The sequence below is a fragment of the Rhincodon typus genome, chromosome 29 (genome assembly GCF_021869965.1).
Source record: "Rhincodon typus isolate 14 chromosome 29, sRhiTyp1.1, whole genome shotgun sequence".
In the NCBI taxonomy this organism is placed as follows: domain Eukaryota; kingdom Metazoa; phylum Chordata; class Chondrichthyes; order Orectolobiformes; family Rhincodontidae; genus Rhincodon; species Rhincodon typus.
The window spans coordinates 25664810-25679757 of NC_063360.1; the positions used below are offsets into that span (position 1 = coordinate 25664810).

General features: G+C 38.2%; 2 protein-coding genes across 10 annotated transcripts in view; both read left to right on the plus strand.

Annotated features, from left to right (window-relative positions):
• The first annotated feature begins 409 nt into the window (after positions 1 to 409).
• LOC109922880 (cold-inducible RNA-binding protein-like) lies at positions 410 to 13902 on the plus strand. 2 transcript variants are annotated; one of them, XM_020522911.2, is made up of 7 exons: positions 410 to 582; positions 2399 to 2502; positions 4175 to 4278; positions 6804 to 6936; positions 7517 to 7565; positions 7643 to 7716; positions 9889 to 10619. In XM_020522911.2, exons 2-7 carry the CDS (start codon positions 2403 to 2405, stop codon positions 9900 to 9902), a joined length of 474 nt encoding a protein of 157 aa, XP_020378500.1. In that variant the 5' UTR covers positions 410 to 582; positions 2399 to 2402; the 3' UTR covers positions 9903 to 10619. The 2 variants fall into 2 exon arrangements, with proteins under 2 accessions (XP_020378500.1, XP_020378501.1); XM_020522912.2 differs by lacking the exon at positions 9889 to 10619 and adding an exon at positions 13850 to 13902 and having other exon boundaries at positions 448 to 582.
• The window catches only part of LOC109914216 (cold-inducible RNA-binding protein), a 25758-nt gene continuing 18479 nt past the window's right edge, over positions 7670 to 14948 (plus strand). For 6 of the 8 annotated variants that reach the window (XM_048614081.1, XM_048614086.1, XM_048614088.1 and 3 more), the window contains exons 1-2: positions 7670 to 7716; positions 13850 to 13920. The gene's annotated coding sequence lies outside the window, so the exon portion shown is untranslated. Of the gene's footprint in view, positions 7717 to 11054; positions 12911 to 13849; positions 13921 to 14948 lie in introns of those variants that run through there. The other 2 variants (XM_048614083.1, XM_048614082.1) reach the window with 2 other exon arrangements.

Here is a 14948-nt window from a genome sequence, read left to right on the forward strand (position 1 = left end):
TCAGAAATCATTTCTGAAGAAGGGTCTAGGCCCGAAACGTCAGCCTTCCTGCTCCTATGGTGCTGCTTGGCCTGCTGTGTTCATCCAGCTCTACACCTTGTTATCTCAGATTCTCCAGCATCTGCAGTTCCTACTATCTCTTGATTTTGTTCTTTTGACAGATGCTGCAATGACATGTTGAATATTTCCAGGGGCTTTGCTGGTACCAGGGAAAACAATCCTGACAGAAAACCTCACTGCGCCTGCGCACTGCAGCCCCAAAATAGATCGGGCACAGAAATGACGGTTCATTTCAAAAAACGTCCGTCTGCCACGCCTGCGCACTGCCGAGCGTTCGGGCCTGGTCACAGGGAGAGGGTGGAAAAATCAATGCGTCGCGCATGCGCACTGTCGAGAGTTTGTGTCCGATCACGACGAGAGGCTCGGAAGTCAATACGCTGCGCCTGCGCACTTTTGAGGAAATAGTGTGGTTTTTTTTCTCTTCCTCCCTCCACCCGTCTTCTTGTTCGGTTCGCGGTGAGTGAGAAGCAGGGCGTAGCGGGAAAATAAAAGACTTCGTGTGCCGTTTGTCGACAATATACGGTGAGTGAAGTTACCGCCTAAGGTGCTTCGATGGAAGCAGAGGACGGTGAGGTGTTGCCGGAGGACTTTAGTGATAACATGAGCTGGTTAAATATTTGTATTCTGAGAGGCCAGGGCCCCATCTCGTGAGGTGAAGTTTTTTTTTAAAAAAAAGAGGCGGAAGGTGAATAGCCTTTTCAAAAGCTGGTGTTTTAACGCCGCTGCGGGTGGGGAGCCAGGCAGTGTCTGGTTTCGGCTTATGTTTTTCCGAATAGTTTATTTCCCCCGGGGTGAGGGTGTAAATGGCGGTGAGGTGGTAAAATGGCGGCCGCGGGCGGGGCCGCCTCCAGCTCCTTGAAGACTCGCCGCTCTCGCGGTATGTTCAGCCGTCTCCATCTTCTATGGCGCAGTTGGAAACTCTGTCTGCTCCCCTCCTTTTCTTCCCACCCCACCGATTACACAAAAATGTCTCCCAAAAATACGGATCAACCTTTCTTTTTACGACGTGAGGACTTTCCCATCTCTTGAACATTCTGAAATAACTTCCGTCATTTGAGGGGGAGGTTCTGGAACCATTTATTAACTAATTCCTGTTTGAGTGTGGGCGTTGTATGTGAGCGCTCCATATTGTAGCAATTCACTAATATGAACTATTAATGTGTTGTAACTTCCACTTTTCTATGGTAATAAAACGTATAATCTATTCGCCTGCCTTTTTTTAGCTGAGTAATATTTCCCTTTAAATTGATCGTTACGTAAATAACATTTATACTCTCTTTTTGGTCCTGTCCCAGCTGCCATTTAAAACATTCAAAATCATTAAATCTGCAAACTACAGCCTCTTAGAGGCATTTTTCTTTTAGTTTAAATCTCTTATCTTTCTGAAATTAAACTGGCTTGTGAAAGTGATCTACCTCAAGTCATCTGTTTTCATTTTGCCCCCTGAGAGACATGAACTGCTTTGCTGATGGTGTTTTGGAAATTTCTCACCTCATAAATGCCATGGTAATTTCAAAAATTGACTCTGCTGCTGTGCTAATTGCAAAAACTGGTATGTCTCTTAAAAATGTTACAATAGGCCTTCCACTACAACAGTAATTGCAGGAGTTGGAAACATTACCAATATTTAATGTCTCCCATTTCTGGAAAAATTTAAATGCATTGAGATGAGACTATCAGAGTCAGAGTTATGCAGCATGGAAACAGACCCTTTGGTCAAACTCGTCTGAGCTGACCAGATCTCTGAAGCTGACCTTAGTCCCATTGCCAGCATTTGCCCCAAATCCCTCTAAACCCTTCCTATTAAAATGCCTTTTAAATGTTGCAATTCTATCCACCACCTCTGGAACTTGTCCTGAACACTGTCATCCTTTGTGTGAAAAAGTTGCCCCTTAGGTCCCTTTTAAATCTTTTCTTCTCTTACCTTAAACCTATGCCCTCTAGTTTTTGATGCCTCTACCCTCGGAGAAAGACCTTGGCTATTTACCCTATCCGAACCCCCCCCCCCCCACCCCGTTCCAATATTTTATAAACCTCTGTAAGGTCACCCCTCTGCCTCTGACACTCCAGGGAATTAAAGTCCCAGCCTATTCAGTCTTTCCCGACAGCTGAAACCTTCCAATTCCAGCAGCATCCTTGTAAATATTGTCTGAACCCTTTCAAGTTTAACAATATCTTTCCTGTAGCAGGCCTGCCAAAGTAACTTTTAAAAGGAAAAAAAGACCCATTCCAATTAAATTAACTTTCAGAGATTCTCCCTTGCAAATTACAGTTTAATCAGTATTTTTTATTCAGATTATAATTTTTGTAGTCTTACGTGGTCTGTGTTTTCTCAAAGCACCATGTCTGATGAAGGAAAACTTTTTGTTGGTGGACTCAACTTTGACACAGACGAGCAATCACTGGAGCAGTTATTTTCCAAGTACGGAGAAGTTCGTGATGGTAAGTCGCTTGTGTGTACGGTATGTTCGATTGAAGCAATTTTAATGTGGCCATTTCTCAAAGTTTTGCCACTGGTTGACAGTATTTGGTATATTATCTAAAATAATGAAGTGTTGAAGGAGGGATGACCATCATAGAACTGTCAAAATGGACTGTTTTGTTGGTAAAAGCACAAGAGTATGAAACATTGAATGTGCTGAGGCAACAAGATTGTCAGCATTTTAAAAGATGAGATGTTAACTATTTCAATTTCTTTGAAGAAGTAGACACTATTGAGGAATCATGTGCCAAAATCGGTTATTTCGGATTGATACCCAACAGTTATAATTGTCTTTGAGGAAGGAGGTTGTGGATCTGAATTCCCCCTTTGCGACTTTCATCCAGTCGAAGATGGTTTTCTTCCTATCCCAAGTTTTTTTGAAAAAGGAAGTGAGTTTACTAGGTCAGTCAGGAGTGGACTTTGGGGTCTAGCTTAAAGTTCCTTGAGAGCTATTGCAGTTAGTCAGATGCCTAGAGTACTCTTTGACTGTGTTCTCAATTTATTAAACATTTAAGGTAGGAAATGGTCTAGTGGTATTATTGCTAGATTATTAATCCAGGGACCCAGCTAATGTTTGGTGCCTGGGTTTGAATCCTGCCATGGCCAAATAGTGAAATTTGAATTAGTAAAAAGTCTGGAATTAAGAGTAATGGTAATCATGAAGCCATCATCTACTGTCGAGAAAACCCATCTGGTTTATTAATATCCTTTAGGGAAGGAAACTGTCATCCTTACCTGGTGTGGCCTACATGGGGCTCAGATCCACAGTAATGTGGTTGACACTTAACTCCCTTCTGGGTAATTGATGGACAGTAAATGCTAGCCTAGCTGACAACGATGCCCACATCGTGTGAATGAATTTTAAAAACTGAAAAATAGTGACTTGTTTATGCTGTAGAACCTAGTTAAGAGTGCTTTAGATGGGGCTTTTGTGGGGGATGGAGCAGAACGGAAAAGAGAAGCAATATTAGAAGGGGAGGCAGAACATGCTTGAAGAGATGCGTTTTCTGACGATATTTTTGCAAGTCTGTAGACAAGTGTTCAGATGAGATATCAAAGAACGTAGAACAAATAGAGGTAGTTAAATAGTGAAGATCCAAAGGATTGTGTCATTCATTTCAAATTCAATGTGTTGTGCTACAAGGAACCAAATGTATGTTTTAGGCTGGTGGACTGGCTAAGTAAATTTTCATATGGGATATCAGGGATGTAGTTGCATTTTCAGGAGCCTGAAATTGTGCTTAGATATCATCATGAAAAGGGAGGTAGTTTAAAAAATTACAAAATTGATGGAGGGTTATGGGTGAAACAAAAAAATGGAATTGGATTTGTTATGGGAAGCAGTGCTGTAATTCAGACTTGACTCCAAGGGAGTTGGGTGTGGTTTTGAATGAGCAAATGGTGAGAGTAGTGAATTGGCTGTAAACTAAATGCTGACAATTCTTGTGCTCCTGCTGAAGGCCACCAAGTTTGTTTCTGAAAATGGTTTCTGACTCTGAATGATCAGTTCGCAAGTCTTGCCTGAGACTCGGTCCTTTAAATTGCATTTCTAGTTTTTAAAAGTACTGGCTGAATGTATTTTTAACCTGCATATGTAATTCTGATGCTTTTGTCTTTCTTGCCCATTTTTAGTCCTTGTGATCAAAGATAAAGAGACACAGAAATCCAGAGGATTTGGTTTTGTTACTTTTGAAAATCCTGATGATGCAAGAGATGCCTTGGCCATGAATGGAAAGGTATACATTTCTAGATGAGGCTTTTTTTTTAGAAGGTTAGATAGTAGTCATTTCTTCAAATAAATGAAGCTTTTCATTTGGGGTATGCTTAAATAATGAGAGAGCCTCTTGTACTGTAAGTGTTAATGGCTTTAAATTAACTTGGTTTCTTTGCTTTGTTACTGGTTGAAAATCTAAGTTAGACTGGTGGGCTAATTATCTACAGTTTGGCTAGCCTGATGTTTGCAGATTGTTCTCTGCTGCTTGTTGGTACACCTGGTATGCCAAGCTCATCTATCTTGCACAATCCTTGCACATCCACTAACTTATTTGCAACTATGGTGACATTTGTAATCCAACTCTGCCTATGTTGACTCCTGTGCGCGTGTGTGCACGCATCACCCAGCAGACGATATCTCTTGGCTATCATCAAAAGACTGACCTTTCTGGATGTCAATTCTTTGCATGTTTTCCTCTTGGAATTTCAAATGCCTCACTAGTTATCTAATGGACTATGTATTTAATTTTTATTCTTTACCCTACAGATATTTACTTATTGTCCAGGTTTAAGCATACAAGAAAATTGATAGAAGGCACATGTCTTGTTATAAGCTTGAGTTTTCTTGTTAATGCACCCTTCATAAAAGTCACTACTGGCTGTCTTGTGTTTGCCTATTACTTCTGCTAAATAAACAGTTATTTACAAAATCTAGTATGACACCATCCACTTACTGCATTTGTCTTTTTGATGTTCATACTCGATCCAAGTTCCAAACTTCAACATTACTTGATCTGTGATATCTTGTAGGGTCTCTGATTCTTCAAGTCCTATAAGTTTGTTCTCTCTGCAAACTTTTTAATACCTGAAAATAAATCTGATTCTGTGAGTGTTTATTATGTATGGATTGAACCATTTTGGATATGCAATGCACTAATGTATTCCCCCCCTTCACTTGAAACATCTGATAGTCCATTTTCTACTCTTCCTCAAGTAAGCAATAACAGCTTAGCCTCCAGTGGGCCAACTAACACAAAAGCTGAAAATGTTAACAAACTTGTACTGGAATAAAACATTTCTGGGGATGATGGGTGACATATCCACTGCAACATCTATGCCATGCTGGTAGACTCTGTATGCTCCCTCATCCTAGAAACCCGAGTGTGGATGTAACCACAGAAGAGGGGCTGAAGTTGGGCACTACGACCTACCTCCAAATCTGCTGCCTAGACCTATTAATGGCCGCCTTGGTCAGGTCATCAAGTAGGGCCACCAACAGGGCTGCTATTGCTCTCAGCTTGGAATGCCATATGTCGGAAGTGGTCCTTTCAACTAAATAGATGCTGCAAATGAAGACAGCGTTAACTAAATATGATACACCGTTTCCTCACTACATGTGGCCTGGCACTGTGAACCTACTCAGCTGTTCAGAGCCCTCCTCTCGGGATCTAGGCATTTGAAAAAAAATTTGACGTTTATCACCAAAAGTTGCAGGAGTGTTCCTGAAATGTAACATTGATAGTAAACATGGAGATTTATCCAAAGCCTATACTAAGACCAAACACCACGCATCAGACTCGGAAAGGGATAGGCTCAAGTGTGCAGTCGCAATTGGGATGAACTGTCCCTAGCTTGTCTAGAACTTGACATTGCTCCCAAAGACTGAACTTGGGATGCTGCATAACACTTTGAGCCATGTTAACCTTTAAAACTGCAAGGTGTTTCCTGCGTGGACTGCTGCTGCTGCCTACACTCCCCTTCCTCATCTTTATTTGCCACCCAGATATTAAATTATTTTAGTGTCCTACCTTCTGGCAACAGAGATCCTTAGTCTCTGAAGTTTGCGTAATTGCCTTTGAATTACTTTATAGATTGTGGTGAAAATTTTACTTGCTTAAATATTCTCTCTCTCTTGTTCATGTTACAAGTCAACATCCAGATTGCATTAAACCAATTTCTGCTTTAAATGTAAAGCTAAAAGAACTGCGGATGCTGGAAATCAGAAACAAAAACAATCTTCTGGAAAAGCTCAACAGGTTTGGCGGCATCTGTGCAGAGAAATCAGAATTAATGTTTCAGGTGACTCTTTAGTAGGTTCTGAAAAAGGGTCACTGGACCCAAAATGTTAACTTTGATTTCTCTTCATAGAAGCTGCCGGACCCGCTGAGCTTTTCCAGAAATTTGTGTTTTTGTTTGTGCTTCAAATGTGTTGTATCTTTTTCAGCTGTTTTCGGAAATCATGATAGGATGAGTTGACTTGTTTATTAAACTTGTATTTGAAATGTTTGCATGCAGTTACTTTAGTTTTCTTGGGTAACTTAATGAATAGTGTCTCAAGCCACTTGGGATATCTTTTGGTTTACATTTGATTATAAATTTCTTCTATCACTCTCTGCTTAGATTAAGAAACAGATTTACTTGAGTAAAAGAACTTCATTTTGAGTTCAACATTAAAACAAACTTAAGTATTGCAATTTATAATCGGTCTAAATAATCAGTACCACTCAACTATGACGATTCGTCTGTTTGTTTCTTTTCTCACTTTCAGTCCGTTGATGGTCGACAAATTCGAGTAGACCAGGCAGGAAAAGGCTCTGGAGGACGATCTAGGAATTATCAAAGTGGGCAGTCGCGAGGTTATGGATTCCGTGGCGGGAGAAGCAACCGTGGATTTTACAGAGGTGATCTATAATGGTGGAAACTGGTTTTGCTGACTTATGAATGTAATAATAATTGCTAATGGTATTCATAGAATCCCTACAGTGTGGAAGTAGGCCATTTGGCCCATTGTGTCCACACTGACCCTATAAAGAGCATCCCACCTAGTCCCTACCCCCACCCAGTCCCTGTATTTCCCACTCTAGACACTATGGGCAATTTAGCATAGCCAACTCTGACCTGCACATCTTTGGACTATGGGAGGAAACCCATGCAGACACATGGCGAATGTGCAAACTCTAAACAGAAAGTTGGCCGAGGAATCAAACCCACGTCCCTGGTACTGTGAGGCAACAGTGCTAACCATTGTGCCACCATGCTGTCCCTAATGTACAGTGTACATTAGAGTACAATACATTCTGTACAGTGGAGGGAAAGTCTGGGAGATAAGCATATCGCGGGTCAGTGTTGTTTCACCCACCATTAAGAGCTATATTAAATCATGTGTATAGTAAGAAGATTTTCAAATGAGTAAGATGCTAAATTACTACTTTCAACCTGCTTCAACACTCCTAAAGGCTAACTTGCTGAATCTTTCAATAGATGGTGACAGAAGTGGGCGAAGCAGTTACGGAAATGACTACTATAATAGGTAAATATATTGCTTTGCCACTTTTCGGTAGGTCTGTTTTGTAATACATTTTGGTAAATTCCTTATTCTTATTTCAGGAGTCAAAATTCTAGCAGCTATGGCTATAACAGCTCAGTTGGAAGGTCATACCGAGATGATTATGACAGTTATGGTAAGTACGTGCATGGGTACTGGAAGGTGGAAAATCATTAAGCTTAAGATAGTTTGCCATGTAACTGACCCATTTAATCATGTATTTTTTTTTAAAAAATCATTGTTCATCAGTCTAGGAGCCTCATCTTTTGTAGGACATTGAGCATTATATCCTATTGGAAAAAATTATGCCAACTGTCATTTGAGATTGCTCGTAAAGCCATTGTGTAGTTTTCTGTATAATGAAGTTCAAGCTTTCATAAAGTCTTACTTGGAAGTAAGTGGGCAAATCTGGAGTTGTAGGTCCCTTTTTCACGTGCTTACAGTTTTGAATTTTAACTGCAGTAATAATGTCTTGACATGAACTTCAGTTTAAGTACAGCAAGTTTACTGTAAGCCTTTATACCAGTGAGTGATAAAACAGGTTGATAAAATTCAGTATTGAAATTAAAATATAGCAGTTAGTTTTATTTTGGGGGTGGGGGCAAAGAATTATCCTGTAAGATAACGCTATATTCAACGTCTGGTCTTTGGGCATGTTTTACTCTGGGGATTTTGATTACCACAACAGTCAATTCATGAGACTTTGAGATTTAAGCAGCTGAAAAGCTCTGGCTCAACCTCTCCTGCTAATGACAATATTTTTGAACTGTATTCTTTCCTCTAAATTGGAAATGGAAGCCAAGATGGAGAGAAAGGACACTATTTCTAAAAGGCTATAGTGGATTAAATGAGGAAGAGATGTCAATTCAGCTGGTGTGAGCAACAGTTGGATTTGTTTTGAATTGTATTTCATGTTATTGTAATTTAGTTTTATACAGCAATATTTCATTTTCAGAACTTTTCATTCATACACCTATTTTATAAAAATTTCATGTCTAAATAGTAAGACTTCAGTCTTTTGAATAAAATGTTTATAATGAGCTTGTGATTATGTAACGGATTGACTCAACAGACTTACTTTAGATTCAAAATGTGAAATCTAAAATGTAGATTTGATAATTGGGATTTTATGGATTTAAATTTTCCATTATCTTGTTTTCTATTTGGTCATTTAAGTTCAATTCTAACAACTGGCTAAATGGAGCACTCCTATTTGCAAGGGAAAAAATGCTTGGCTCACTTGCCTAGAATAATCTTCCTGCACTTTGTAAGCTAAATAGCACAAGTTCAGAAAATTGTCTCGGCTCAGCTTGAAATTTACATGCAATTTTAGTTTTCAACTGTCCTCTGGGGCTGAAGAAATTATTATGAACGTATTGCTTGTCTAGATGACAGAATTAAAGCATTATTTTCTTGTGAATTACATTTGAGACCACATCTTCAGCCATTAGTGGCTGAAACTCCTACAATGTTTATCATGTGCTCTTCAGTCAGCAGTAATTTGAAGGGAGAGGAAAATGACTTCTGTGAAATCTTTTCTGCATTATGTTTCATGGTGCTTTAGGAATGGGTCTACCAGTCCTATCAATGAACTACCTGTATATAAACAGCAAAGCATGTTGCAAACTTTTTTTTTATACGGGCATTGTTATTGCTGCGGCACTAACACCTCTACAACTAGACCAAGGTCCAGAAGCTCTAGATTATCCATACTTAACCTATGGCATCGCTAATGAGCTGTAAAAGGCATTTTCTTCGCCCTGTTTTTCTGTAAGCAACACTATTGGAGATCATTCAGCTTTGATGTTTCTCTTGGTATCTCAGTTTCTGTCTACATACATTTCTGTCTACAACTTCACTGTAATGAAAGGAAATTATCTTGGTTGTGGAAATTGGCTTAGTACCATTGTGGCCCTCTATCAAGTATTAAGAGGTGGGTGCTAGCTTGCTTTCTTTACCTCCTTTCACCCGTTTTGACTTTTTGATCTGTAACCCCACATAAAAAAGAACTTGGAATGAAATGTTCATCCAATGTTTCGGCAAACATAAAATCTTGTCAGTTGAAATAGAACCCTAATTTGGAATTGGAATCTTGAGCTGCCTACCCAGTTGCTTGTTTTGAATCTATTTAAGTTTGTGCTTTACTGGTAATAGCACATTATGCATTTTATACTTTAAAATGAATGGTATTAAAGAAGGGAAGTGTGTGCCAATCAGTTGCTATTGTTACAAACTGATAGTATGTGGAGAAGCTGAATTGAAAATGTATTACAAATTCTTTACATTGTGCCTGCTTCTCCTCCTCCAGCTACAAATGAATAATCAATCTCCTTGAATCAAGATCATCCTCCTTTTGGCCCTTGAGTTTTGGAACTACAGAAAGCAGTTGTCTTCTGAACTTGTCTGTTTTAATATTATCAAAATTATTGACAGTCTGATAGCTTCTGACTTGAATGTGCATTTACTTTTAGGTCAAAAAAGACCTATTCAGCCTATTTATTTTAAAAGGTTTTCACTTTCAGGTCTGTAAAGAACAGACTCGGTCTAACTTTTATCTTGTTGAAATCCTCAATCAGTTTTGCTCTTAGTCCTGCAGTTTGTTTTTTTTTTTGCAGTATTTTGATATTTCTCTTTATCTCTCCCCTCTGCTGGCCACAAAAATAAACACCAATTTGAGCTAGATCACAAAAGCTGTGCATGCTGCAGAGTATTGACTTTTTCAAGCTTATTTTGAAATACAATTATATGCAGATTGATTTCCTGATGGTAAATCAGCATTCAGTCATTCTGCTTGTCATTAGAAAGTAACTTGTAGTGGAATGTTCAAACTGCTGGATCTTGAGTATTTCGCATTTGAGTCTGTTAATATACAATTTACAGAAAAACATTCATTTTCAATCTAATGTAGGAGGTTTGTTTTTGAAAAATTATATACTGGTAAAGTTGGCCATTTGTTCATGCTGTATTTCGTGCAAGGATGAAACAATTTTTTTGTATAAACTTGGCTTTTTGGAAACTGATTAAAGAACCTTGCCCAAAGATCTCTTGTTGCTTTTAATCAACCATAAAGTGTTACAGAGAACCCTGTTTACTGAAGTTCATCCAACTTGGATAAAATGTAGCAACTGGAATTGGATATTGAATGCTCCATTTGAACACGTGACATTCTGATTATTGTATCTTGTCTTCATACTGAATACGTGTGGTGAAAATTCTGATTTTCAACCTATAATTTAAGTAACCTCCATAAACTGCATAGCTTAGCACAATTTTGTTTAAGCTGCATGTAATGAAGGTTGCCAGATGAACACAATGGCTGTGTCTCCTGGACAACTTTCTACCTATTAATAAAAATGCTTCTGGAATCAACGTTTTTAAAAGAAATCCAATTGATTGGACCTCTGTAATGCATCAATTTTGTGTGTTTAAAGATGCAGTGAAATGACTTGACATCTGTTCTGTAAAGTGTTCAACATTTGAAGTTGCTAAGTTTTTTTTTATATTCTATATTTTAAAATATTGAACTCTATTTGAAAAGGGTGGGAGAAGAACGGTCGACTCAATTTGTAGTTTTGGAGGAAGGTGGATTACCATTGATTCTGTCCGTGTTCAGGGATTTCCTCCTTTCTTCCAACCTTCTCCCTTTTTCAGTATCTCCTTTCCTTGATCCTGCAAGCCAGTATCTTCTTTGTGTGATGAGTGATTTATCTTTAGATTATTTTCTGAAAACGCATGGCAAAGGCCTATAAAGCTGCTGACAAAACCGCTGCATCTAACAGTTGGGAGCCTTTTAGGATTCTACAGTGGGAAACCAAGCAAAAGATTAAGGGTGAGCAGTGAGAGAATATGCTAGAGAGGAAAGCTTCTATAGGTATTTTTTTTAAAAAACCAATTAATAAGGGGGAAGAAGTGAATTGCAGAGACACTGAACCCGTACTTCCAAGTCTGTCTTCATGGAGGAAAATACCTGAAACCTGGAGAATCATTGGCAAGTATAAAAGAAGACCTGTGATGTTAATTTTTTTTAAAAAAAATATTAGCGATGAGGACTTGAAGTGGATAAATTCTCTGGAATGTATAATCTACATCCCAGTGTTGAAAGAGGTAACTTTCATGAGTGGCAACATTGATTATTTCTCAAATTTCTGTTGTGTGGAATAGTCCACTTACGTTAATATTAGCTGTATGAAAAACACTAGAATCTGTAATAAATGATGCGAGATCAGGACAATTTAAAAAATAATAGTAGGATTAGGCGATGCCATTGGACTTACGAAAGGGGAGTTTTGTTTTGAGTATGTAATTTGCAGAATGGATGAATGTGGCATACTTAGATTTTAAAAGGCTTGTCACTATGTTCCACACAAGAGGTTGGTAAACTGAATTAGAGCGCATACCATTTGGGGGAATATAGTGGCATGGATTGAAAAAACAGGAATCAAGGGTAATATTCAGCTTGGCTAACTGACTAGATGGGTGTGCAAGAATCTGTGCCCTAGCCGTTCTCAATCTTTATCAATTACTTAAGTGTGAGGATTAAATGTAATATTTCCAAGTTTGCAGATGACATACAAGTAGGTGGGAGTGGGATTAATAAGTTTGGAGGCTAAGTGGATAAAATTTGGCAAGTGGAGTACAAAGTGGGGAAAAATGAGAGATTATCCACTTTGGTAGGAAAAGAAATACAAAAGATTTAAGTGGTGAGACACAGTTTTAAGTTTCTTTTATAAATTACTGAATGTACAGATGCAGCAAGCAGTCAATATTTACTTCGTAAATACCTAATTATTTGAAAATGGAATTTTGTGTTGAATCTGCCATGCTTCTTTCAGTAGGGAAAGTTGGTTTACTAGAATTGCAACATCGCTGATTTACTTAACTGTCCATGTAAATTCCAAAGAGGTCAAATGAAATTCCAGTATCTTAGAATTTGGTTGTGAATGGAATTGGGTCAGTGATTAAGTTACAACCCCAAAGTCAGCTTTTCTTAAAGAATTTGTGTGGAATGCAAGTTCTTCTGTTTCCTCTCTTTCTCTCTACCCAAATGTCATTACACCAGCCACTTAAGTAAAACCTCTTCTCAGACTATTTCTGAAAGTGCATCCTACTTAGTTGTTTTGTCCTTTAATATTCAAAACTTGTGCAACAGTTACAGAATTAAGATATCAGCCCATATTACCTGCCTGTCAAAGATTTCATATACTTTACAATATCAAGATTTTTGCTAGCTTTGCTGAAGGTAGTGACATTGAAGAATGACGTGTTCCTCCTGCAAAGAAACTTCAGCTGGTTATGGCTAATGCGTCAGTGGACATAATCATAGCCTTGAGGTAACTCATTTTGCTCTCGTACAGTGTCCACTTTCCCATTTTGTTAAGCTGATCTGTGATAAATGTTCTGGCAGTGCAATTGGAATAAACTTGAGTGAATTTCCTCCTTGGTCTCCTTAACGTGCAGATTGATATTTTTAAAATCAGTTCAAGCGAGCTACAATCCTTGTATTTTGTAAAATGCGCCCAGATCAAGTTGCCTTGTTGCCATTGGTTGAAAAGATCAATGAAGGGCTATTGATGTGATAATGTCTACTTAATATCCTAGACCTTAACTTGCCAAACTTAGCAATAAGGTCAACTGATAAGTGCAAGGAAGAGGAATTGTGCTTTCAGCAATTCTATCGATGTCCCAGTTCTTCCTAACGAGTTATTCTCAATACTGTACAATGTACATTTCTAAACTGGGGATTTGCAAGGTCCTCTGATTTCACTCTGGGACCCAGCATACCACAAGCAACAACTCCCAATTTTATTTTTGCCCTTTGTATTTAATTTAGTACCATAATTGCAGAAAAAAATTCAGTGACAAATATAACAGTTCTGGTTCGCTAATTTCTCCAGGAAGGTGGAATGGCGGATCTCTTGGGATTTGGAATATCTGCAGTCTCCACATAATTTGGAAACGTAACAGATTGTGTTGATTCTTAATTCATCTCTCAAATTGGAAAGTACCCATTTAGTGTTCAATCATTCATAATGAATTATACTTGTAAATATGCCCAAATTTATCAATTGTGGAAATACTATGCTTGAATTTTTTTGGATTTGCTAAATGATGTTTGGAAAACAAGGACTATAGAAAACGTATTAGCTTCCTGCTGACTTATTCAAACTTTGTGCTGAAATAGAATTTTATGCTTGGGTAGAGAATTAATTAATGGATTAATATTAAAATGACATAAGAAAATGTTAACTTAGTGACTTCTTTTGTTATAGAATGAAGAAATAGAATTAAGATTGTCATTCAAATTTTGAATGGAGGTGAATTCTCTCTCAATACAATGTCTGTAAGTACTTACAATAGTATTAAACATCTAGCTGGTGTAAGCTTGACAGTAGTCTGAATTAAAATTTTGTGCACAACTGCATTCGAAGACTCTAGAATCAGGGAGGGGACATAGTCTAAGAATTAGGACTAGGCCATTCAAGAGAGATGTTAGAAAGCACTTCTACACAGAGTAGAGGGGGTTTGGAACTCTTCCTCAAATGCTGATTGCTGATTCAGTTTAGATTTAAATCTGAGACAATCTTCTATTAAGCAAGGATATCAAGGGAGATGGGTTTGAGGCAGGCATACAGAGTTAGGCTGCATATCAGCCATGATCTTATTAAATAGTGGAGCAGGCTTAAGAGGCTGAATGGCCTTCTGTTCCTATGTTGAGAATAGAACAGAAAATTGGAGAAAGAGCATTTTTGAAAAATCTGTTTGCTTTTTTAATTGTGAAACTAGGATCCCTGTTTCACATGCTAAAGCTTTATTACCTCTCAGTTGGTTTGTGCAGTATGTCGACTGTTTGCTTATGTAGATAATGTTGTCACAACACATTTAGGAGTCCATCATTTTGGTGCCAATCTTGGTGCATTTGAAAAATAACTTCTGTATATTTGTGTGGTTTTAATCTATCCTGACTGCAAATAACAGCAATTTTGACACTGGTGCAAATTAATCAGATGGGGTGAGGAAGAGAAACTTCTCCATTTTGGAAATGCAATGTTTTGCTAATCTCTCAACCATTATAAGTAATGAATGGGTATGATCCTTCCACCCAGTTCATGATTTTGAGTGCTCCTGAGGTTACATGTTCATGTTCCAATTGGTAAAACATGAGTGTTCATTCTTTTTCTACTCATCCCACTTCTGTTAACCCATTGCTTGTGTTATTCCACTGTACTGGGTCATGAGTTGGTCCTTGAATGGTTTCATCAAAGTATGAGGTTTGTACAGTATTCCATTTAATAGCAAGGTGTAATTTGAACTTATGTAAGATTGTGATTCACTCTTGTTGTAAGAGTTCTTTGATATTTGAAAGCCTGG